This window comes from Telmatherina bonti (assembly GCF_933228915.1).
Source record: "Telmatherina bonti genome assembly, chromosome: 14".
NCBI classification, from domain to species: Eukaryota; Metazoa; Chordata; class Actinopteri; order Atheriniformes; family Telmatherinidae; genus Telmatherina; species Telmatherina bonti.
Genome location: NC_136612.1, coordinates 28,723,412 through 28,747,487, shown reverse-complemented (window position 1 = coordinate 28,747,487; position 24,076 = coordinate 28,723,412). Strand labels below are relative to the sequence as shown.

At 40.6% G+C, this 24,076-nt stretch overlaps 2 protein-coding genes across 2 annotated transcripts in view; one reads left to right on the top strand and one right to left on the bottom strand.

Moving 5' to 3' along the window:
* Positions 1–9,275, bottom strand: part of vat1 (vesicle amine transport 1) — a 30,352-nt gene extending 21,077 nt beyond the window's left edge. The window contains exons 1-2 of the mRNA XM_079252844.1: positions 8,674–9,275; positions 1,416–1,623 (exon numbers count right to left, since the gene is read on the bottom strand). Coding sequence (XP_079108970.1) covers positions 1,416–1,623; positions 8,674–9,099 — 634 coding nt within the window. The 5' untranslated portion in view covers positions 9,100–9,275. The remainder of the gene's footprint in view (positions 1–1,415; positions 1,624–8,673) is intronic.
* An 8,332-nt stretch (positions 9,276–17,607) lies between these two features.
* Positions 17,608–24,076, top strand: part of rnd2 (Rho family GTPase 2) — a 33,624-nt gene continuing 27,155 nt past the window's right edge. The window contains exons 1-2 of the mRNA XM_079252410.1: positions 17,608–17,872; positions 18,203–18,290. Of these exons, the coding sequence (XP_079108536.1) occupies positions 17,663–17,872; positions 18,203–18,290 (298 nt within the window). The 5' untranslated portion in view covers positions 17,608–17,662. The remainder of the gene's footprint in view (positions 17,873–18,202; positions 18,291–24,076) is intronic.

The window sequence follows — 24,076 nt, the reverse complement described above, 5'->3', positions numbered from 1 at the left end:
ACATCCTCCCGACACTCACAGCATCTAGCACCGTGTGAGCCATGCAGTCCCGCGATGCAGGGTGAAGATGAAGCCAATCTCTTACATCTGAGTCAGAAAAAAAAAAAAAGCACCGCCGCCATTGACAACAAAAGCTGCAAATGTCACCAGAGCATGTGTTGAAAAGCATCCTGTATGATAATTATTTACACATGGAAAGAATCCAGGCGTGACTGCTCAGCAAAATGCTGTTTTTTTGTCACAGCTTCAGCAATGTGCTTTTTACAATGCTGATGTCCAGACAGCTGGCGAGCAAAGACTGGCAGCATGCCCTGAGAAACAAGAGGTGTTGCCTCCACTAAACCAGTGGGGAAAATGTCTTGAACCACATTTCCACAGCATTCCTCTCCTCCTATAGCAAATACATTCAGCACAGACTCCTTTTGCAACATGTGTGTTCACAAGGGTGAGTGACATCAACGGGATGATATGATGAAGGCAAACATTTGGGATTCCTCTTCCGACCACCAGTCCTGTTACCAATTGCTCGGCCGTGCGCAAATGACTTACTTTTACAAACCCATTCATTTTCACTGCTAATGTCAAGGGGATACAAGCACCTGCGCTGGCAGGCTCCCAGAGCTCTTTGTCATTTCTTGTCTCCAGCGAGAGTAAGGCCAGGTTTCATTACATGCTGAACCATTTACACCCACAGACTGTCCCAAATGCAGAAGATCCATTTCTAGGTCCCCTGCATGAGAAAAGATAGCGAAGGGAACAATTTCTTTGGCTCGTCTGTTCTCTCCAGCTGGCCCGGCTACGTAAACACAGCAAAATTAAATGCTCTTAGGCTCAACGCATCCCGCCCCGAAACAGGTGCCTTTTCTCACTCAGTCCCCATCTTGCTCCCACCCACTCATTCTGAACTTTGACCTCACAGCCCAGGTGTCAGGTGTGCTAGCGTTAGTGCAGTTCTGGTGAGAGAAAACACACTGAGCCATATCTCACACTAATGAAAAGTGGGACCGCCTCCAACAACCATAAGTCACGCAGACAAAAAAAATGTATAAACAGAAGGCAAAGAGAAGAAATGAGTCCAGCATGGAAAAAAAAAAAATAAAAGGGTGTTTTCCCTACAAGACTCTTTTTCATAGCATGACTTAATACTAAATCCAGTTTTGTGGCTGCTAACTACAAGCTGAGTTCAGTGCAGAGTCACAGGGCTGCCACATGCTGAGATAAACTGATTAAGCGTGGGTTTTATTTGAAGATTACAATATTTATTTATATTTCCCTATGATGGAACTCACTAATATCAAAAGCCATGGTGAATTCATTATCACGCATTTCATACTGCATGATATCATCATTTGAAATACATGATTTCAAGAGGTCTGTGTGCTTCCCATCTGCATGTGTCGTGCACAGGTTGGTACCTGCAGCAGCGTGGACCAGGACGCTCTGGTTGGGTCGCAGGTTGCCAAAGTCAAACAGCATCATGTAGGCAGTGATGTAGTTGACAGGGAGGGCTGCTGCCTCTTCAAAGCTCATCCCCTCAGGAATGAGGAAGGTGTGGCTGGCTGGCACCACTGCCACCTCCTGCCAGAGCCCAAAGCGGTTTAGGACCATCACTTTGTCACCAACCTGGAACAAAAGACAAAGAGAGACGAATGGGAATCAGAAAGGAACGCTCTCTTATGTTTGTATCAACATGAACGATAACTAAAAATGGATGCTCATAAAGCAGTAATTCTAAACTAGGGGGCTACTTCAGAAGTTAAAGGAGCAACACTTAAAGTCATAAAGTCGAATTAAAAAAGCAAAGTAAAACTGGAGGCTACATTTAACACATTGCAAGCTGCAAAGTATGGGAGGCAATTCCCTACAAAGTACTGGAAACCCAGCAAGGTTTTGCAAGTCTCCAAACAACTGGGAATGAAGTGAACCATGTTAGATACAAGCTAAATGTATCTGCACGCCGAGGCTGAATCTGCTTATTTATGGGAGTGCAGGTCAGCCCTTTATCCACTGTACAATGTCAGCGTTTTAACAATGTGGGCAAATGGGAGTCTTTTCCCTTTACAAGAATTCTGCTATAACTGATTGCTTAAGAAACTGCACTGACAAACATTCAAGTTGGAGGCATTGGTATCCTGCCATCTGAACCTCATGGTTTCTGTGGTGCAATGTGAATGATGCAAATTGTGCGGCAGGAACAGTAAGAATGAGTTTTATTGTTTGGCTTACAACAACGGCAGACATGCAAACATGCAACCACCTCGTCCAACAGACCTCAAAGTGTTTACACTTCAACAGAGCAAGCAAACAAAGCGATAACCACACAGGAGAGTAAGAATAGCTGTAGGATTCATGGAAAAAAAAAAGATAACAAGGGTGCCATGGTTTGCTTGATTCATATGGAAATGTGAGCAGGAAGGCAATTAAACCAATAATGAAAATATATCATAAATGTGTGAAATGTTTCTTTTAATTAGCATTTATGGTTTGAACCTCTAACTTTCTGCATTTCAACCTGATTTGAATCCTGATCATCTCGTCTTGTTCTGCTCCCAACCTTTCCCTATCAGAGCGGGATCCTCTGATACACAACTGTCTCTTTCCAAAAGAATGAGCTAAGATATAAACTCCCCCCCCCCAATCAACCAACCAATCAGAGTAACTCACTCGAGGGACACAGGAAACACAGACGACAGCAGCATTATAACTCTCTTCCTGTTTTCTTCCTCCCCCTTATCCAACCCTCCCAACATAGCCTTCCCTCCCACCCTGTTTCCATTCTCCTCACTTTTTCTCTTCCCTTCTTTCTCTTTCACTTCCTGACTCCTTTTCCTCTTACAACTTTAGAATGTCTTCCTTCCCCTTCTCCAGTCTGCCGGTCTCATCCTGTCAGTGTCTGTCTTCTTTGACGCTCCCTCTTTCATCCCCAGCTCCTCATTCTCTTTGTTGTCCCTTTTCTCCTCTCCCTTGTGAGGAGTGTCCCCGATCCCCCCTTCCTCATCAGCGAAGCAGGACAATGGGGCCCATCTTCTCCCCTGGCTTCTCTCCACTCATCAGCGTCCCTGCCAGATTCTTCCCCATGGCTGAGCATAAGACAAGCTCTCTCCTCCTGGGAACAAACCCTCTCCACCCGGGCCTCTCAAATGGTCTGGAGGGAGCCATGCGTCTCGCTGTCTATCCATTCCAATTAGAGACATCTCTGTCTCTTCTTTTCATGCCCTCATCTCTCCATCTGAGGCCGAGTCATTTATTTTATTTCAAACTACACTTTCACTTTTCCACTGTGGGTGATCTTCCTTTTTTATTCATTCTGACTAATCCTCTCACATCTCCATCACTTTAGTCGTCTTTCCTTAACACTCTTCAGACTCATCAAGCTCACTGGTTTAATTGGGGGTACGGTTTGGTTCAAATCAACGCACGGGGGATTTCAGGCTTTACGGGAAACAAACATGACTAATAGTCAAACGCATGTGCAGTTCTTCTTCAGCACCCACTTGGAGCATGCGAGTTACTGTCAGTCACACAGACGCTGGCTATGAAAACTCAAGACCAAGTAAACAAACCTTGTGACACTTCTGTTTCAACATCTTCACAGTGTGACACAAAAACATGAAGGCGCCTCTTGCATTTCCTCTCACAGCTTTCAAGCATCACAAACTGCCACAGACGGGGTCAGGAGTGTGAGTGTGTGTGTGTGTGTGTGTGTGTGTGTGTGGGGGGGGGGGGGGGGGGGGGGGGGGGCACCGAACAAAGGCACTTTCAGTTAACTGTATGTGAATGGACTTAATCAGATGATGATTCAATTTTGGGGTATGCAGGCCTCAGAGTCAGCTGGCTTCGCGGCTGATGAGCTCAGCAAAAGAAATATGAGAGGGAACAGAGGGAAAGATTTCTTATGCGGCATTTCTGAGTCAGGTTCAACGAAAAGATGAAAGGTGGCACCTACACAGCTCAGGAGGTTCCTGTAAATATAGCAATAAGGGTAGACAACAGCTCTGTGGTGTTGGCTTTTGTGTTACTGTGTTTTTTTCAAAGATCAAATAGAGGCCACACCCAGCTCACATACAGCTAAATCTGCCATGTCAGGGCCGACACACAGCTCGTTGCAAGAGCAGATTCTCTATGAGTCGAACCTTTTATTTATTTATTTATTTTTAAGTTTTTCCACCTTAAATGGTTCATTTTTGTGTGTGTGTGTGTGTGTGTGTGTGTGTGTGTGTGTGTGTGTGTGTGTGCATGCAACAGCACAGATTTTTTTCTACTTGTGGTTGCATGTGTTATTACTTTCTTTTAAATGACATTTATAGTTTTAAAACTGTTACTGCATACTTTTAGTTTTTTACTTTTACAATGTTTTGATCTACTTTGTTTTTATGGAGCAGTAATTGCATTTTGCAGCTTCGGTGTACGTTTTTGAATGACAATAAAGTCATCCATCCATGCATAACTTTGAAAAAGCCAACATTAGTTGAATATATTTCTGCTTTTGAAGGTGGATTTGTAAATTTGCACACAAACTTTTAGTCTTTTAAACAAATGCTAAACTAATTATGTGGCGAAAAAAGCCAAATATACCAATATATTATTAATAACAGAAAACATTCAATGTGGAAAGTGAAATAATTCTATAAAAAAGTAGCTCATCTTAAATTTGATGGCAGCAACACTTCAGAGAGGATAGGGCAGGGTGTACCCCTTTATCACCACCATATCTTTTAACAGCATTTTGAACTGGGAGCTGAGGAGACCAGTCTCTGGTCCTTTGAGAGAAGACTGTCATCCCAATCCTTTCTGAAATGGGATTCAAAGTGCTGAGCAGAATTTGTTCCTCTTTCCTGCTTTGTTTGTTACATTTTGCATTTCATGATGCATCAAATGTTTTCAACTTGAGAAAGATCTGGACTGCAGTCGGACCAATCTCAGATCAACACTACTGTTCTATACGGCTGGACTGTTATAGACACAGTATGTGGTGCTGAAATAAGCAATGCCTTCTCTGATAAGTCCATCAGTAAGCTTATGTGGGGTGCTAGTTGTCAGCTTTATCTGCACTAATGCACCTCACAGATAGTACAGGCTGAATGGTCCTTCTCCAGTTAAGTCCAGAGGACACAGCAACTCTCATTTGCATCACATTCATTCATTATACGTGCCGGTTAGTCCGATTAAGGGTCGCAGGGGAGCTAGAGCTTATCCCCGCAGCCTTTGGGCGAGAGCCGGGGCACACCCTGGACAAGTCGCCAGTCCAGATTTGCAGAACAAGTTTTAAATTTTGATTTGTTTGACTACACAACAGTTTTCTAAATTGTTTCTATCTTTTATACATGCATCGTGTTTGCCTATTGTTGAACCTCTGCCCACCTTTACTACTGAGACTGCCTCTCTAAGGTGCTCTTATTATACTCAGTCATGCAAATGAATATGGTTACATTCAACATGTTATTTCTGCTATTTTTTATTTTAGTGTAATTTTTCTAGCTTTTTTTTTCATCCCCAGCACAAGTTTGATATGCGTTGGAAAGTCAAGATCTCATGTTTTATGAAATATTGAAATGTATTTTAAAACATTTGCTCAAATATGAAAGAACTTAAATGCTTTCTGCATTACATTGTGAATGAAAAAGTTTAAACCACTGGATATTTTGACACTCCCCCCCCCTTCCCCATGTATCTTCGAGTAAATACAAATCTGTGTGTATTTCTTCTTTTTAGTAGAAGAAAATAAAGAAGAACCAGCCTGCTTACAGATAAGAGGTGGTATCAACTGTTTCAGTAGATATCAGTGAAAGATTCACTGATTTGTCTAATAGCTGAAGGAGGATTCATAAGATTACATTAAGCAAGGAAGCTATAGATAAGGGGGGGAGGGAAGGATTGATGGAGGAAATACCAGACTGACAATGCAGGCCAGAGGGAGGTAATGGAGAACAGATGGGTAAGATCCTTCCAAAACTCTCCAAGGAAGAACTTTAATTTTTTTCTAAAGCAAGCCTGGAGGGGGAATAAAAGTGCTGATATTTGGCATCAGGGGAGCCTTGGTGTGATTTGCTATATTTCCGCTCTCGGCTCACTTACTCACTGTTACACTTTTCCCCACACTCCCCTCTTTAGGTCATTTCGGGTGAGCTTACTGTATTCTCACATCACTCAGCCTGAGTAAGCATCTTGAAAGTAACATTTAAGAAGCAAAAGTATAATATGAGGTATGCGGGGAGGAACAAAGACAGCAGCCACACGCATCAGCTTTGCATACACTAAACAATTAATAGGAGTTTTAATGGTCCAAAATTGAACAAATTATGGAGTTTGACTATATTTTAAGTTTTAATTTCAATAACAATCATTATTCAAAAAAGTGTAAGTCTTTTTATCCTATACAGCACCATAAGTGCAACTTAAATCTCTTAAAAGCCTTTTATAAGTCTCATTGAATATCTTGAACTTACATCACTAAAAACAATCATTATTAGCTATGAACTCATATCTGACTTTTTTTTTTTTTTTAAAAAGTCTGTATGTATTTAAAGCTTTCATGGGAGCAAACACTCAGACACACCCAGATAGCATGTCTTTGTGTGCATATGTGCTTGTGAGGGGAACACAGAGACAGACAGAGCAGAAATGAGTGAGCTTCCCAAAAATGTTCAGCTATCAGGGTCAGCAAATTCCCTTCGATTTAGCTGCCAAAAGATCCCAGAGATCTCCATCCATTAGGACGATTGGCTTTTAATTCTATAAGCAAAAGCCTGCAAGTGGATGTGGGAGGGTGATGACAGGCAGTGTGTGACTTCATATGTGTGTGTCTTTGTGTGCAATGTTTTTTTTTTTGTTTTGTGACCTTTAAATCCAATCAGCATCACCGACAATGTGGAAAGAGGCAATAAAGTAACCTGGAAACAAAAGGGTCTTAACCTTCTAGGATGTCTGGCTGTTGTTTGCTGACCCATCATTTAATTTATCCTCCACAGATTTCCCCATCCATCTACTGATCTGCACTTTTACAGGCACAGGTGCCACTCCCAATCAAATGAATGTGAGCTTGATTCAAAATGTGTCCTGCTTGGTGTTATCCACGGATATTTATTGGCTGATTTGAGGGAAAATATGTGGCCTTATCAACAAACAAACGTGAGTCATTTGTGTGTAGCATTTGGGTATGAGTTAAATTGCCAAGCAAAAAGGCGTTACCTTGGTGATACCATGCTGCCAGGAGACAAGCATATACTGTAGGCTAGTGACTCATCATGCAACGTGAGAAAGACATTTATAATCCGTGGTTTATAATGGCAGCATCACACCGCCCCTTTTGAACATTAGAGCAGGGTCTTACTATTATTCTTTACGGCTTAATTGTCTGAAATTGCACCAATTTGAACATTAATCAGGATTCAATAATGATTACAAAGATTTTTCTCAACTTAACAGCACCCAATGTGATTTTTTTTGGCAAATACAGCCACACTGTGTGTTGCGTCGCGCCTCGCCCTTTCCACGCGGTGCGTTTGTGCGCCACCGGTAACAAAAGGCGTCGGTGGATGTAGGATCCGCCACCGGTGTCAAGTTAAACGAGTTACTATGGCTTCTTTTCACATTTCTGCTAAAGGTGAAGCTAGGAACCAATTAGAGAATGTTCAAAATCAAATGTGTGCCGCATGTCATTGGATATCATTAATCAGGCTCGTTTGTAACTTACAAAAGTAATATTTTAAGTTAAAACAGCAGACAGAGAGGTGTGTATCCTTTATGCACTGAGAACATTCCGCCATGAGCTATAGGCTAACATGTAGGCGGATATTGTAATTTTTTAACACAGTATTTTAACAATGTTTTGTACTTTGCCCTTGTGCTCCTTTACCAATTTTGAATAAGGTCCAGCTGAACTGACAAGTTAATGCAAGCCATTACAGCTTACATTTTGAAAAGCACACAGCTTTATTTCCGGTCTCTTTCTCTGTCTGGCTAACTTGACGTAACGCTCCACACCGTGGCGCACAACAGAGAGCCGGCGTGGGTGCAGGAAGGATGGAAGGCAACCCACGGGTTTGCATATTTATTTAGCTTTAGACTTTCCACACAAGCTGGTGATGTGATCAGTAAATCCACCCCTAGCAACTCATATAGGCAACATGAAGTTGCTCAATGCAAGCGCGCACCGGCTGCACAGTTAATAGAAGAAGAAGAAAAAAAAAGAGGGCCGGGTAGACAAGAGGGGCGACGCCTGCTGCTGGAGGCATTGTACTCAACTTGTGTCATTTGCATACTTTCGACCACTTCAACCAAGATAATGACACAATTTATCCACGCAAGCGTCGCTGCTGCAAACTTTTAGACAAGTGGCTCCTTTTACGCACAAGTGAATTTCCAAGTCTTACCACCGCATTCAGCTCAATAAAGCATGACTCTACTATTTAAAAATAAGCCTCCAGTTTTTATGTTAATCATTTTACCCAATAACTTGATCACATTCAACGAATTTAATCCTAAAAGTGGCACATTGAGGCACTTAAGCACCGCTCTGTGAGAGGCGAGCGAAGCCGACACGCCCATATCCAGATGTAGCTGTTCGGCTCCAAAAATAATCAATTATAATATCCATCACTTAAATAATAACAAAAACAAAGAGAAATTGAGATTTTCTTTTAACAAGGAAAAACAAGAGCAGTGTCTGCTTACTTTTCTGTCTGTTACTTCTTCTCCAACAGCCTCCACCACCCCTGAGCACTCCATTCCCGGGGTGACTGGCGGGGAGGGCAGCCTGTCGTAAAGCCCCTGTCTGGCCATCAAGTCGGCAAAGTTAAGCCCGCAAGCCTTCACCCGCACCAGGACCTCGCCAGCCTTGAGTGCCGGCTTCCCCTTCTTCACTTGCAGCTTGACTTTATCATAGCCTCCGTAGCCAGTGAGCACCAGAGCGCGGTAGGTGAACGTATCCTCCTCGGGGACCTTCTCGGTGGTCGCCGCGGGGGTGGCGGCTGCCTCGGCGGCCCCGGCGGGCGCGGACTCCGTTTTGGGCTGCTCGGATTTAGGCTCTTCGGTGGGTTTGGTCTCCTGCTTCTGGTCCACGGCGTTTTGCTGCTGGGCAGGTGCGTCCTCTCCAGACATGGTGCAGAAAGCTATGCGAGACGGTGATGACTGAAAACAAAAAGACTTTTCACTTTCTGTGAATGTTGTTGCCGTGGACGGGCTCGCTGCGTGCGCTTGCCTTGCAAGTCAAAGAAAATCTGAGAGTCAGAGCTTCTTTCTTAGCAGTCTTGCACTGAGACACAAACCCCGACAAAGTGGGCTGATCAGTGGCCAGTGACTGTCAACGCCGCGCTCCGACAGTGTGTGTGTATGTGTGTGTGTGTGTGTGTGTGTGTGCGTGCGTGTGTGTGGGACGAGACAGTGGTAGACTGGAAAACACGGAGGGTTGATGAAATTCAGGGATTGGCTGGGTTTGGCTGTTTATGGAGCTATAAATTAAGTCCATATTGCATCAAGCAGTGTGCTGATATTTAAAAGTGTCCATTTAGGCTGAAAGGCTAATAAAGCTAAAACCTTTAAAAAAATTTTGATTTTTTTAAAGGTCTATAAATTCATTTAATTGATATAATTAGAGGACAAATTCAGCTTTTTTATAAATAGGCTAAACCAAAATGCCACAGATGACTTATTTGTCTAATAATCATCTAACAGGCAAAATGTTTTAAATGTGTTTCCGTGAGCTCATTTCTACTGAATCACAAGTAAACCAGAGTAATCTGAGTCTGTGTGCTGACTGTTGACTGCATGTTTAGCAGTGAGGTTTGTGAAACACCAGAAATCAGAGGAAACGTCTGTTTATGCTGCCCATTCTGCAGTAGGACTTGCAGGAACTTTTGGCCGGCGTGTGTGTCATTGTTGGAACTTCCCCACAAAGGCAGTTTAGAAAAATATGAGTTTGTGTTGAGATCATGCCAATAATTGATGAAATGCTAAAATCTGGGCTGAGTGGGATCCAGAGCTGTGGGGCAGCCTGACCTCTCCATCAGAGCAACTGCAGGTGGGGGGGGGGGGGGGGGCATCCATTGGCTTTCAGATTTAAATCTTATTGATTTACATTTGTGTGAAAGAAACCTGAAGCAAATGTTTTCGGGTCATAGCATGTCTCAGCCTTGCTACTGATTGTCAGAAAAAGAAACCAACATGCAGAACCAAGACCATCTCAGTGCCTACAGAGGGAGTTACTACAGGAGGCGTGGAGAGACACCTTGTGGCCACAAAGTCCCACTCAGCACTTCTGAAGCCATCATCAGCAATCTCCCAAGTCAATATACAACAGGAACCTAATGATGAAGGATGTAGGCATTATTGATCTTTAGCTTTGACACAAGCAACCTGCTACAAGCAGATGTTTGCTCTCCCTGCATGCGATGGGCCACTTCAAACATACACCAGTTTGCTGTGGGATGGACTCAGTGTGGACAAGTATTGATGAGACACCGATAGGAAACTGGCTTGGATTGTAGGGTGGAATCTGAAAGCATCAAAGAAGAGGAATAATGCAAATGCCTCCTCCATTTTTTTCCCCCCCCACTGTGTATACAAGAAGAATATTTCAGAGCTTATTCTGGCACCTAAACCACTTTTCAAACCAGTCAATGACAGGAAATGGCTGTAGTTAAAGGAAAGCAGGAACAGATATGTCCTGCCTTGGACACCTGGTGTAGTTAGGAGTCTTGCTACATTGTCTAAGTAGGTTACAACGTGCTTAATGTTGCTCAGCAGTGCAATCATCCTGGATAGAGTACTGTGTCACCACTCTGCCAGGCAAATATACTGAGTCTGCAGGGAGTCTGAGAATGTGTGTGGCTGAACTGCAAACACACGCACATTTCATTTCCATTAATGCTGGGCAAATACCGGGATTTATAACAAATCTATGAAAAGAAATCCAATTCAAATCCCCTCACATGGCTGCCAGCATGAATTATTACTGCAGATGTAATATTAATACCTTCATGTGACTTATCTGCTTATCACTGGCTCTATTAAAGGTGCTTAAATGTTTTATTGGTTTATTAAGTCTGGGCACATTGAAGGTAAAAGTATTAAGGTAAATGTTATCATATTTATTACAGCCTTTCAGGCAATATTCTGATTCCCTGTTGGTGGTGCTTTCAGGAAGAAAGGTGTTCCAGCCACACTGGGTTATGAACCTTATTGAGTTGGTTTATGCACAGAGGCCCTGAGGTCAAACACAGCAGGATAAGGCAAAGCAGAGCAATATCAGACAAAACACAAAAAAAGTCCAATCTTTCCAAACTCAGAAAAAAAAAAAAAATCAGAATACTAAACATAAAGAAGATCTGGGAAAACGCTACAATGTTTTCACAAAATACCAAGACTTGACTTTTCAGACCCCAGGACCACCACCAACAGAAAACATTACACATGTAATGTTGAAGCTGACATGAAAAACATGAGAAAATGCAGAATAACATTTGAAAAAAGCTCCATCTTCACTTCACAAACCATTTTAAACACAGCAAAATACACAATATAAAAAAAACAAAGTCTTGTAAAATTACATTTTGTTATTTCATGTCCGTTTGTTTTTCATTGTTGTTTAAATGTTCTTTTCTTGATCCTTTTGTGCATCACAATTGATGAAATATCATTTGTGTTATTGTCATACTTTTATAAACTGTTCCGAGTCGTGAAAGAAAAAGTACTTTTACGCCATCACTGTCATAAAGTCCAACTTTTGGGTTCTTGTACTTTAATGCTACTTTAGGGCTTCCACTACATTTGTGTGACTTTAGTCGACTTACTTTAAGCTAAAAACAAAGAACAGGTACAAATTGTAAGAACTTTTAAAAATTCTGAAATACAGCAAAGTGATCCACATTAAATGGCTTTCCACATCCTCTAACCTCTCACAGCTTACAAAAAGTAGGGTGAGATCAGAAGCCCACAAGTTGTTAAAAGTCCCATCAAATTTGGATTTTTAATCTCTAAACTTTCATCCAGTCATCCATTTTCTCAACCGTTTTGTCCAATTCAGTGTTGCGGGAAGCTGGAGCCTAAAGACAAACAGAAAAATGGAAAAGACTTTTTTTTCCTTTCTGTTCCTGTCAATCATTTCACAACCTTTCAGATTTATCTGGTGTCCTTGTATACAACACTCTACGATTATGTCGTTTATTCCCTACTGTAAAATAAATTAATTTAAAATGATCTAAAAACACATCTATTATTATATCTGTCTGAAAGACATACACAGTTCTTTCTGTGGATATATTCTGATGCTGATATTTATGTCTTATTAATAGAGATGGAGTTCTTTTATGCAGGACTTTTGTTTGTATTGTTTCCAGACAACCAGTGTGATTATGAAATCTTGCTCTGTTTATTTTTCTTTCCATCACTTTGTTCACTTAATTTATTTTTAGTCTTGATGCTATATTAAAACATTTATTTAAACTTGCCTTTTTATTTTGATGTATGTAAAATGCTACCAAGTCCATAAATTTCTTTTTTGATAAATAAAGTTATGTTCTTTCTTATTACTTTTAGTTAATCTTTGAAAGTCCCCTCTGTTTGCACCACAAGCCCACCACACCTGCTCTTTTATCTGCTAGATTTTGTTTATTATATAACATTATAACCAACCCAAACCCTCACAAAAGAATTTCTAAAACTACTTCGACTGAAAGTTGCAGAAGAGTCACTGACTCCTCGCCACTTCAGCCTGTAATTATCTGCATATTTACTTGCTGTGGTCACACTGTTATTGAATAATCTTCTTTATTTAATACATGGATGGAATGAATTTTGTTGATGAGACAAAGTCTTTCAAAGCAGTCAGCGTGCATCATGCAAGGCAGAGCAGGACACTACACCCACCTGCTGGCAGGTGGAGCAGACTGCATTAGATTGAAACCACCCTTTATTTACTGTAAGACCAGACGCATTCCCATAAGAAAGACTGAGCAAATACGAGTCATGTGGCTGGTTTATGTGGTATGCGGAGCTCTTCTGTTATTTGAGCCATCTTTCATCCCTTCATCTATTTGAAATATTCAGTTTCCATAGAAATCAAACCAACCCACAAGATGTTTGTGATGTGAATAGAGAGAGAGTGTGTGTGTGTGTGTGTTCTGTTGGCATTGCATTTGTATATCAATATAAGAATTAATAAGGAATTCCTGATTTAGAAAAAATAAGCCTGACCACAATATTTATTTAGTTCAATTCACTTCTAAAAGAATTCTAATACTCTGCAGCCAATGTCTCATAATGTATTTGGGCCACGGATAATCGACATAGAAGCATGTTGTGGCTGTGAGTAAATACCCCCACCTGCTGTTCAACTGATTCTACCATGTCAGATTAACTTTCACGAACCACCTCAGCCAAACCATTCATCCATTCTTAATACCTGATTTATTCTTTTCAGAGTCCCTGGTGGGCTGGAGCCTGTCACAGGTGCAAGATCACTGAAATCACAAACAACAAAATGGAGACAATCTTTGCAAGTTTTTTGTAAGGCCTTTCCTTGTTATTATGCTGCTTTTCAATCACAGTGAATCTAAGTTAAATGTTGGAGAATTGTAGAATACCTCTTCAAGCAGATCCATCAGCAGGAAGGCTCAGCTAAGTAACTTAATATGAACCTGAACAAATTTACTTTAATTCAATTCAGCTTTAATTGTAGAGCACCGCTTCACAACATTGTCGTCTCAGGACACTTTACAGACAATTCATAAATAGCCTAGCCAATAGAAACTAACTGATTGAATCAATGCCTTGATTTCAATCTCATCCCCCATCCTGATCATGCATGGTGCTACAGTGGGAAGGAAAACTTCATTTTAACAGGAAGACAAAACCCCCAGCGGACTTTAGACTCAACTCCCCGAGTCCCTACAGACAAACGTGTGGACCGACGTTCTCTCTGTAATGTTTACTGTGACCAAAAGGAGGGTGGCAAAAGGATGAAGAAGGAGTCTCAACACGGTGTTAGTTTTGTTTACAAGGAATATTTTTGATCTGGTCAGACGTTCGATCAGCATAATAACATATCATGTGAACATGTCAGTTTATCTGATTCATTTCCAATATTCATATCAAAGGGTTTAAACTTTCCACCGTCTGTTCAGCAAGCATGTCTATATTTAGTCTGATGGCTTCTGTAATGTAGTTTCTGCTCATGCTTGAACCATGTGGGGCTTTGACTACACGCAAGAGTTTCAGGAAAGACTCGAAAAATGGCATCTGCAACACAGAACTGAACTGGGAGGGCGTGTTTTAGTTGGAAACTGTTAAGGTGTTAATAGTTATTCATTGTCCTCAGTGTAATCAGGGGAAATCAGTTAAATGTAAATGGATCCAAAACAAGAAACACAAAAACACTTTAAAACCGTCATTCTCCTTAGAGAACAAATGTAAAACCTAAGCTTAAAAAGATTCTTCAAAATAAGAACAGGACAGATACTGTATCAGCCATCTCTTAGGAGAACTGAAGATGGCAGCTATGGTGCTATGCAGCAAGACATCTCACTAACATCACAATCTAGAGCAACACTGAGAATAACTACACTACACAGATGATCATCTTTGTCATTTGATACATCAAAAATTATTGTGAAAATGGGAAAAATCTAAGAGAGTTTCCCTTTTATAAGATTTGCATCATTTAGTTTTATTATGATTACTGATTAAATTAATTGACTACATGAAAATAGCTTATACCTGTGGTGGGCAACCCCGGTCCTTGAGGGCCACAGTCCTGCAAATGTTAGGAGTTTCCCTGCTGCAACACACCTGATTCAAGTCAGTGGCTTATTAGCAGAGTTGTGCAGAGTTTGATGCCAAGCGCTGCACAAGTCTGCTAATTAGGTCTGATGTGCTTACAAAGAATACACTTTTATAAGTATGATTTAAGGACAATTTGGGTGACTGGGCTTGACAAGTATTGATTTTAGATGATACTATGTTCGGTGTTGGGCATAACTTATATTAGTTAACTTGTTGGATAGATAAACTAATAAAATGGTCATACAGAAAGAACAAACTTGGCAACTTTTTGTAAAAATAATGTCAGTATTACTGACATAAAAGGCTATTGTTTGAGTTCTAATTTTCAGCTTCAGCTTGACAGAAGTAAAAAAGTACTGAAGATACTGGACTGTATCATAGCAACCACAGGTGGCTCTTATCTCAGCTGTAGGCTTGTTACAAAGTAAAGAAAGTTTGTCATGTGTAATTAAGCAAATGTCAGGGGTTAGAGTGGTTTATCTATATAAAGACTCAGAAGGTACAGTCTTTAGTCAATATTTAGAATATATAAGTCTTTGCCTGTCACGTTGTAGACTTATCACTGTGTTAACATCTGTAAAACTGTGTAGTTGTGCTGCAGAAAACTGAATAAATTTCTACAATCAGGCATAGATGGCAGTGATACATTTAAACTTGAGCACATGATGGAACAAACAGCTTCTGCAGATGCTCCAACTAGAACCATGAACAATGCTAACATGACTTGTGGCTGTTGTTTGTCTCCAGCTTTGCTTTTCTTATGCAACAATTGCATAATTTAGCATTATTTGTCTTCACTATACATCATTTTGAGGTTGTTTTTCATTTAATGCATAATTTGCATAATTTGTTTTTGAGGTCTTTATTTCTTGTGCCTTCGTTTTGGCTGTTTTGTGTCTCTACTCATTATAATCTCTTTGTTGTCGTCTGTTTTCTGTCATCTCTTTAAGGTTAGTGTATTTTCTGATATTTTTGTTGTTTTTGCAATTTTCTCTCTTTCGTCTGCTTTTCAAATTCACTCTATTTTCTTTTGCATCAACTATTTCTACATGCTTTAATGCTCATTTTGTATTTCTTACTGTTTTATGTTAAACTTTCAAGTCTATTTAACTTTATCAGTTTTAGTTTCCTCATTTAGGTTTCCTTACTTGTTCATTTTAATATATAGCGTGTGTCTGTCTGTGACATGTCATCCATACTAAGTTATTGAAGCTCTCTGATACTTTGAAGCTCTTTTGTGCCCACAGGTTCTTTCAGTATCTGTCCTTGACTATTTAATTAATAATTGATTACATAATGATGCAGGACTATTAGGTAGAAACTGAAAAACAGTGTGAATTTTAGCTTTTTGCTTTTCTTCTCTATTTAGAAAATGTAAAATAACAGTAACAAATACCGTATAAAAAACCAATGTGTATTTGCCTTATCTGAACTGGTAAATTCTAATGAGATAATTGTACTACCATGGCACTTATTGTTCCCTACTGTTTGTTGTTAGTAAATACAAGCACCTGCAGAATTTTCCCTATGGGTACATATTCTTCATCATGTTTTTGAGGCATGTGCATCACATTTGATTAAAAAAGAGACATAAATGTAAATATATAAACAACTGTGTGATGTAATTATAAGGATTAAAATACATTTTCAAAGACATGTACACTGATTCACACACTGCATTTTTAATAGTACTAAAATAATATGTAATGAAAGTGCTTTTAGGCTTATTTCATTGCTGCTGGTGTTTTAATTCAGTTTATGTGGAACAACTCATAAAAAAAGCCTTAAGTCGGTTGAATGATCATTGCTACCCATCTGTTCCTGAATTGCCAAGCATTAATGATCTCATGTATTACAAGCACATTTACCACCACAGCCCAGAGAGAGGCAGCGTTGCTCTGCAGACTGCAGATGACTCACAGTAGTGACCTGCTGGCACGTGGTGCCTCGTCATTTCGTTATCTTCTTAATGAAAGAAGGAGCATTGACTGGTCTACAAGCAAATTTACAAGCAAAATCATCCAAATTAAATGTTACGAGGTCCATAAAAGCTGCTGTTACCTCCAGCTACTTGATGGACCATTTTATTCAGGTATGCGCTGCATTTATTGTGTGGCCATTAGAAGGTCAGACTTGCACTAAATCTAAAAACAATCAAGAGCATGTAGATTGTAAGACAACCATCTATCACTCTTAAATCCATTAAAACTCACTTTAAACATCAACTCGGGTGTTTATGATTTCCCATCTGTGTTTGTTTTGATCTTCAGCCAAAGTCTGCATTAAACCATCAAGTTTATAATAAGGTGATGGAATAGTTTTCTGCTGATCTTTAAGTAAGTCAGTTGCCATAACTACTGTCAATGCAGCTCAAGTTAAACATTTGTGTGCAAATATCTTTTTTTATGTCTTATCTATTCTGGTCATATTATACTGTCACTTTTATATTATCTATCTATCTATCTATCTATCTATCTATCTATCTATCTATAGATTTATGTGGAACAACTCATAAATATATGTATATATATATATATATATATATATATATATATATATATATATATATATATATATATATATATATATATATATATATATATATATAATGTATAGTGACTTTCAAAATAATCAAAATGTAAAAATAAAAACAGGCAAAACAACCCAAAGAGGACGTAATGACAGTTATTAGCCCTATCAACTCTTAATGCCCGGTTACAACCGCATGACTTGCCCCCCCCCACCGTGAATATTAGGAAGGCGTGGCCAGTAATAAAAGTACTGGAGTTTCCAGGGAAGCTGTGTGAGTCTGACCAGTTCTGACTCAGAAACCACAGAGTTGCGCGTCAGACTGGAAGCTGGATAAAGCGCACCGGCTCGGCGCATGCATTTGCGCCCTTTTTATTCTCAGTGCGCCATCCCGCTGCGTTCGGTCTCGGATGCTGGATGCAATTGCTCTCCGTGTCAAGAATTCACGTCTGACGGACTAACCATGGACAGTCTTGGCAGCCGTTGTAAGATCGTGGTGGTCGGAGATACGCAATGTGGGAAAACGGCGCTTCTGCACGTTTTTGCCAAGGACTGCTATCCAGAGGTGGGTTTACGAAAAGTCTGAACTTAGGCTTTTTATTCCGTATGCGAGGCAGATCAGGAATAAATGACAAAGAAATGTACAAACAGACAAGCTCAACTTCAGCTCTAACTCAGCAGGTTACATCCACCTGCCACACAAGGAAGGAAGTGGAAGAAAATTCCCAGTATCAGTCTTATGAAAGGCTTTTTCTCAGGACACAGTTTTAACCTACCTTCCCATATTAGACTTTATATTTTGAAACGTTTAATTGTAACCAACTCACTTTGGACCAACTAATGTTCTCATCAGATGTTCTCAGCTGGATGACTGAAACTAATCTCTTTGTTTCAGAACTACGTGCCCACAGTGTTTGAAAACTACACAGCCAGTTTTGAGATAGACAAGCATCGGATTGAGCTGAATATGTGGGATACATCAGGTAAGACAATTTCATATCTCTTTGTGCACTCTGAAAGGCTGCTGACATGAAATCAATCTTTTCCCTGCCCATCCATGGTGCGGGTTCCTGGCTGTGACTGTGGGAGGACAACCTCCATCTCCCCTCTCCAACTTTTCCAGAACTCATCTTTCTGACAAATTACTTTGACCCAGTCATCTTCATATATATATATATTTTTTAAAAATATTTTTCATATTTAGGAACCTGCTATTTCTAGGGGGACTTTGGTGCCAGCCATGTCTGTATGTGTGTGTGTGTCTTGTGTTTGCATTCCTCCCTGTGCAGTTCACTGTGTGGCTGACTCTTCCCATGCTCTGGCCCGGGTCAGGCATCTCTGGGGAGGAGAAAGGGGTGAGGGCATGGATAATTCAGCAGGATGGGCCTGAAGGGACCAGTAATTGCTCTGATTGTTTTTTCATCAGATTTAGATGGATGCAGCGGCTGGGTCAAATATTTGATATTTGGACTGTTGTCTTGATTTATTTTCCTCCTTTGTTGCATTTTCCAACATGAAGACCATTAACTTTGTTACTGAGTTTGACTTCCTTTGCATATTTGATTTAGTTTGTGAATGAATCATTCATCAAAAAGGGTGACTTTTGCATAGTTTACACAGCTGGCCGGACCACATTCTTCAGCCCAAAGGATATTCATTCAGTTGGATTCATTCATCATGCTTTTAAAGCAGGGGTAGGAAATGCTGCTCAGAGGCTTTTTTTTTTTTTTTTACTCTGGGTGAACTGGTTTCTTATCCTGATAGTATTCAATACATTTTGTAATCATGAACAATAAGAAATATAGTTAGACATCTGAGTTTATAGTAAATCTGTAAAAACTCTGACCAATCAAAAGATTTGGGCCGAATTGAACTTGTTCATTTCTTATAAGCTTCTTCTCTCGGCTCCCCTTCTTCAACAGCGCATACCTGATTCCACACCTTGCATATAAATATAATGTCAGGATGAAAATACAAAGTAGTGAAGAAGAAACTTGGAAGGCAAACATGGCTGAGAAAATGCAGGAAGGATTTCCCTGACCCGGCTCGGTTTATTTGCCTCCTCCTGCTAAACAGCAGAGAAAGAGACAATTGTTGGTGGAAAAAGCTGCAAACTAGAAAAACACTCAGACAGCACAATTCTCACCAAGGCATTAAAAAACATTCCTGGATCCCAACGGCGATCCGGATCACCACCAAAATAAAATCAGTTCTTCCGTTTCACATTTCCAACAACTCCTGAAAATTGAATTAACACAAACAGATAAACGCCGGTAAAAACCTAACCTCCTTGGCGGAGGTAAGAAAAAAGCCTTGGATCACTCAAGGAGCAAAACCAGAGGGGGAGGAGCCAAGACAGGACGCTACGTTCACATCTTGCTCGCTCCCCAACATTACCTACCCCAGCTTTAATTGATGGGTTTTAGTGACATGTGACGCTGAAGGGCTTTCCTGACTCTGAATGATATTCTTGGGGCATTAAAAATGTCAAGTTTAAGCAAGATGATTGTCTCTGAATGACAACAGTTGGTGACATCGGAGTGGGAGCATATTTTTAAGTCGGTGTCAGCAGTGTTGTACCGCCAGAGTGAGACTTTTTATGACTCCGGGGTACAGACTATTGACTGCGTTCTTGCTGAGGATGTATATTTGGCTGTCAGGGTGTGAATAGCCATAGCGAGAAGCATCATCTAACCTGCTCTTGTCAGTGCAGATGGATTTACTGCTCTGAGCTACCCCGAGACTCTGCATGTCAGAGTAATCTCCAGCCAGATCGACTCCTGGCAGCCATATGACCAACGACAAGGCTGAGCAACTCAATACTGGATCCTCCCAGTGGGAATTTTTTTTTCTTTTATCATAAACGTTCCCAAACCCAAAGCTATTTTCCAGGAAAGATGATGGGAGTATTTTCATGTCACATAGAAAGTCACGGAAAGAATGTTGTTTTTTGTTGAACCTCATGTCAACCCAGAGGGTAAATCTGCTCGAGCCTGTCACTCAGGGGGTTGGAGCCCTCTGGGGCCTGGGGCCGCAATTTAGACTTCCTTATCTCACAGCTGTAAGGGGCTAATGATGCAGTGGGGGCATTATGCTTATGTCCATCTTTAAAGCCCTAAACCACCTTTGGCAATGCGAGGCTTTAATCTTCAGCGAGGAGCCGCCCAGCTTACAGCAAACATGACGTCAACCACCCCGCAGGCAAATGTGTGCATTTGTGTGTGTTCATTCAGAGGTCCTTGTGTTATTCACTGATTCACAGCAAACACAGATGTTCATATTTTCTCTTAAAAAAAAAGAAGCAGCCTAACATTTAGATGAAAAAGGCTTTCATCTGTAGAAAATAACCCGTCTGTGATCATTCCTCATTAGAAACAGATTACTTTCTGTTTTTCCCCCAATTGCTTTATCCTCTTCTCCTCTAGCTGGTATTGTCTAGATCTGCTTTTAAGCAGTATCAACACCAGCTCAACCCGGTTGGGGTCATTGAAACTAGTATTTATGAAAATAACATTTAAATTCCTGTTTTCTGTGGAACTGCTAGATGAATGGCTTCGCATTTGGTTAAACTTTGCCACAGTTTGGCCCATGAGTTTGCTCTGTGGGTAATTTTTTCCAGCTCTGACCTTTCAGGGAGAAGACAGCTGAATTTTCTACAAATAAAACATGTTTCAGGTAACAATAGTACCATTACATTGTGTCTTAAATAAACCATCCACAGTGAACAGCAGCAGTACTGTATCACACATTTCCATTTGCACCAGTCAGCCTTCCACCTGCTACATGCCTTCTTCCTCCCTGCATACATACGTGTGTTTTATGCTCTCAGCCCTCACATAAAGCATTGTCTCCTCTTTAATTGCTGGTGAAGTCCGCCTGCTGCGGTCTGGATCTTTTCACAAAACATTATTGATCGCTGTTGGAAGCGAGGCTGTTGTGGCATCCTGCCTGGTTCATGTTTCTCTCGTATTGGTCGCTGCATTGGCATTCAGAAACAAAAAATGAACCATCCGTAGCTTTCATCACTGCAGCGCGGGAACTTTTCCTCACGGTTTTGTTCTTGTAGGACTATTGCTTCACTAAAATCAGAATTTTTCTGTTTATACTGCACCCCTAATAGGTTTAAATGTTTTACTTGTGATTTTTTTTTTTGTTTGATTTTTGATTATCTCAACTTTTGACTGTTTAGATAATTATAAAGAACATTTGAAAAAAAAAATCCCTTGGTGAGAAGTCACATATTGATGGACGGTCAAATCCGGTTCACCACTGCTTGTATCTTTAGTTTAATTTACTCTTAAAGCAGGTAAAGCTGTCAAGCAGTCAAAATGTCAATGCAGCCAAGTGATAACTTGTCAGAGGACCATTAGTGATAACTGCCAATGCTTGTGGGTCCCCTTTGGTAGTCAGCCAGTCTGGGTTTCACAGTGCCTGAGGTATTAATGCACTCATCCACTTCCCAATATGGTAAGAGTGCCTGGGAAAGATTCCCTGTAGCCTTGGCCTGAGACTAATACCCCCCTAAGAGGCGAGCGTGCTGTCCCAGTCATGCCAGGCCGGGTTTCCCCAAAGTTCCTCCAGAAGCACACTCATGTCTCTTTCTGTTTTTGTTCACAGCTGTCCCATGTAAGCCTGACCCCATTCCCACATTAAATGTGTGCATTCTGGTTAGTCACGCTGGAATATACTTCTAAGAAGCCAACAGCAAAAATATACTTTCTCCTGTCTTCATTTGCCGACATCTTTGCTGCTAATCGCTTGTTTTGTACTTGGAATTTTCAAGAAATGACTTGTAATTTAATCCTTGTGTGTGTATTATTTGAATCCTCTGAGCTTCTCCTTTCTTTCTGTGTCTGTTTTAGCAATTTTGCTTATTTTCTCTCATTTTAAGCATCCTGTTCTTTCCTTTTATTTCCTAAGAAAGTGTTGTGATAAGATGCATCACTTGCTATGCTGGGGAAGGTTTTTTTTTTATTCAGTAAACCTGGCTGACACCAGGCAGTCACAACAAAATAACGATAAAGGCTTTCTTGAAGCCATGTTTTGCCTGAACGAAAATGTCAGATAATTGCTTAAGTTTCAGTCCATTTTACCCAATTAGACTTTTTTTCTTTTGGTTTGTACATTTTAGTTTCACATCCCAAAGCTGCCTTGTGATTGTTTTTGACTTGTGACAGAACGACTGACATTTAGATTACCTAACACTACACCCTACGCCAACATCCGCGCATAGTCACCGTCTGTCATGGGAGTTTCCCTCCTCTCATACCGACTTTTCAACATTCCTGTCGACTTTATGCTCTTTAAGCTGCACATTCTCGGGGCAGTGGAGCGGTAGGCCATCCAGCGGCCTGTAAAAACATGCTGTGTTCAGTGGGCTTTCTGATACTCAACACTTTCCACTTGATTAATCTTTAATGGAACAATAAGTGAACTACAACCACGGCACAGAGCAGACATAAAACTACCACACACTCCCCTTTGCCCTCAAACCCTTAGCTCACTGGAGCTGGAAGATGCTCACAAAGTGCTGAGATCTGATATGATGCAGGTAGCGGGCATATTGTTGTCCTGAGAATCACCAGACTGGAGGTTAAATGAGTCAAAACTAACATTTATATTTACTTTCTCCTCACAAGTTTCTATTTTAGTATGAGCTTCTTTTGAGGTGGTTGGATCGGTTGATGTTGAATACATCTTTTTGTTTTCTTTGTCTTTTGTCGGCATCCCGAAGGAAGGATGACGACATCCTTTCAAATGCTGTTCAAAAGCATGAATGTACGCATGGAGCCTAAGCACTGAAGGTTGTTTGCTAGTTTTTACTTTATCCCCTTGGGGCAATAGCTGCCTAAACCAAACCTGTTTTGATGATTCATAGTGAAGAGGGAAGGTACTCTCCTGCACTGAGGAGAGCTGTTTGGATGGCAGTTTCGGTTAATGAGTAAACAGAGGCAAGATGGTGGAAAAGCTGTGAGTCAGGTTTTTGTTTTCTGATAAATAAACACACATCTTTGAATGGTTGAAATCAGTCAGTTCATGTTTTTATATGACCAACAGGATGATAGTTTACTTTTATCAAAGATTAATTTAAAATCCCAGAAAATTTTCTAGAAATGTTTCTCTAAACCCACCACGCAAACTTTCTGCCGTCCAAAGTCCGAACATATCCATTTATACATCACATCTAATGAATATGACTGGCTAAGCCTTTTGCTGGGGGTGGAATGTGACCATTAGCTTCTCCTGGAAAAAGCTGGAATACTTCTTTGATTTAATGGGAGAGTCTTTGAGCTTCCTGAAGGAAAAGGGATTGTGAGTTTCTCTACTGGGCCCATCTTATTGTGTGATGCTGTCACTAAACCTGATCTGGATGAGAGAAAAGTATGAGATGTGTTTTAGGTGACATAATTTCATTCTGCTCTGCATATCTGGAATGATGTTTAAATGACAATAAAAAGAATTTTAAAGCTTGGGACAAGAAAAATGTTTGTTCAACAAAATCACTCAATAGTGTTTTTCTGACATCCAGAACTACCCTGGAGTTGCTGCTTTTCCACAATGACATAAACCAGCCAAGATGGTCGCCTGATAAGGATTTCTGTCAGGGTGCCTCCCTCGAGATGTTATCCAAGCTGGGCGGAAGTCCAGAGCGCTCGAGGAGATGCTAGACAGATGATTCTCACACCTGGCCAGGGTGTGGCAGAGGATCTCCTGGAGCAGCTTGCTGGAGTCATTTTTTACTTAAATTAGCTAAATATCTGTGATGGAC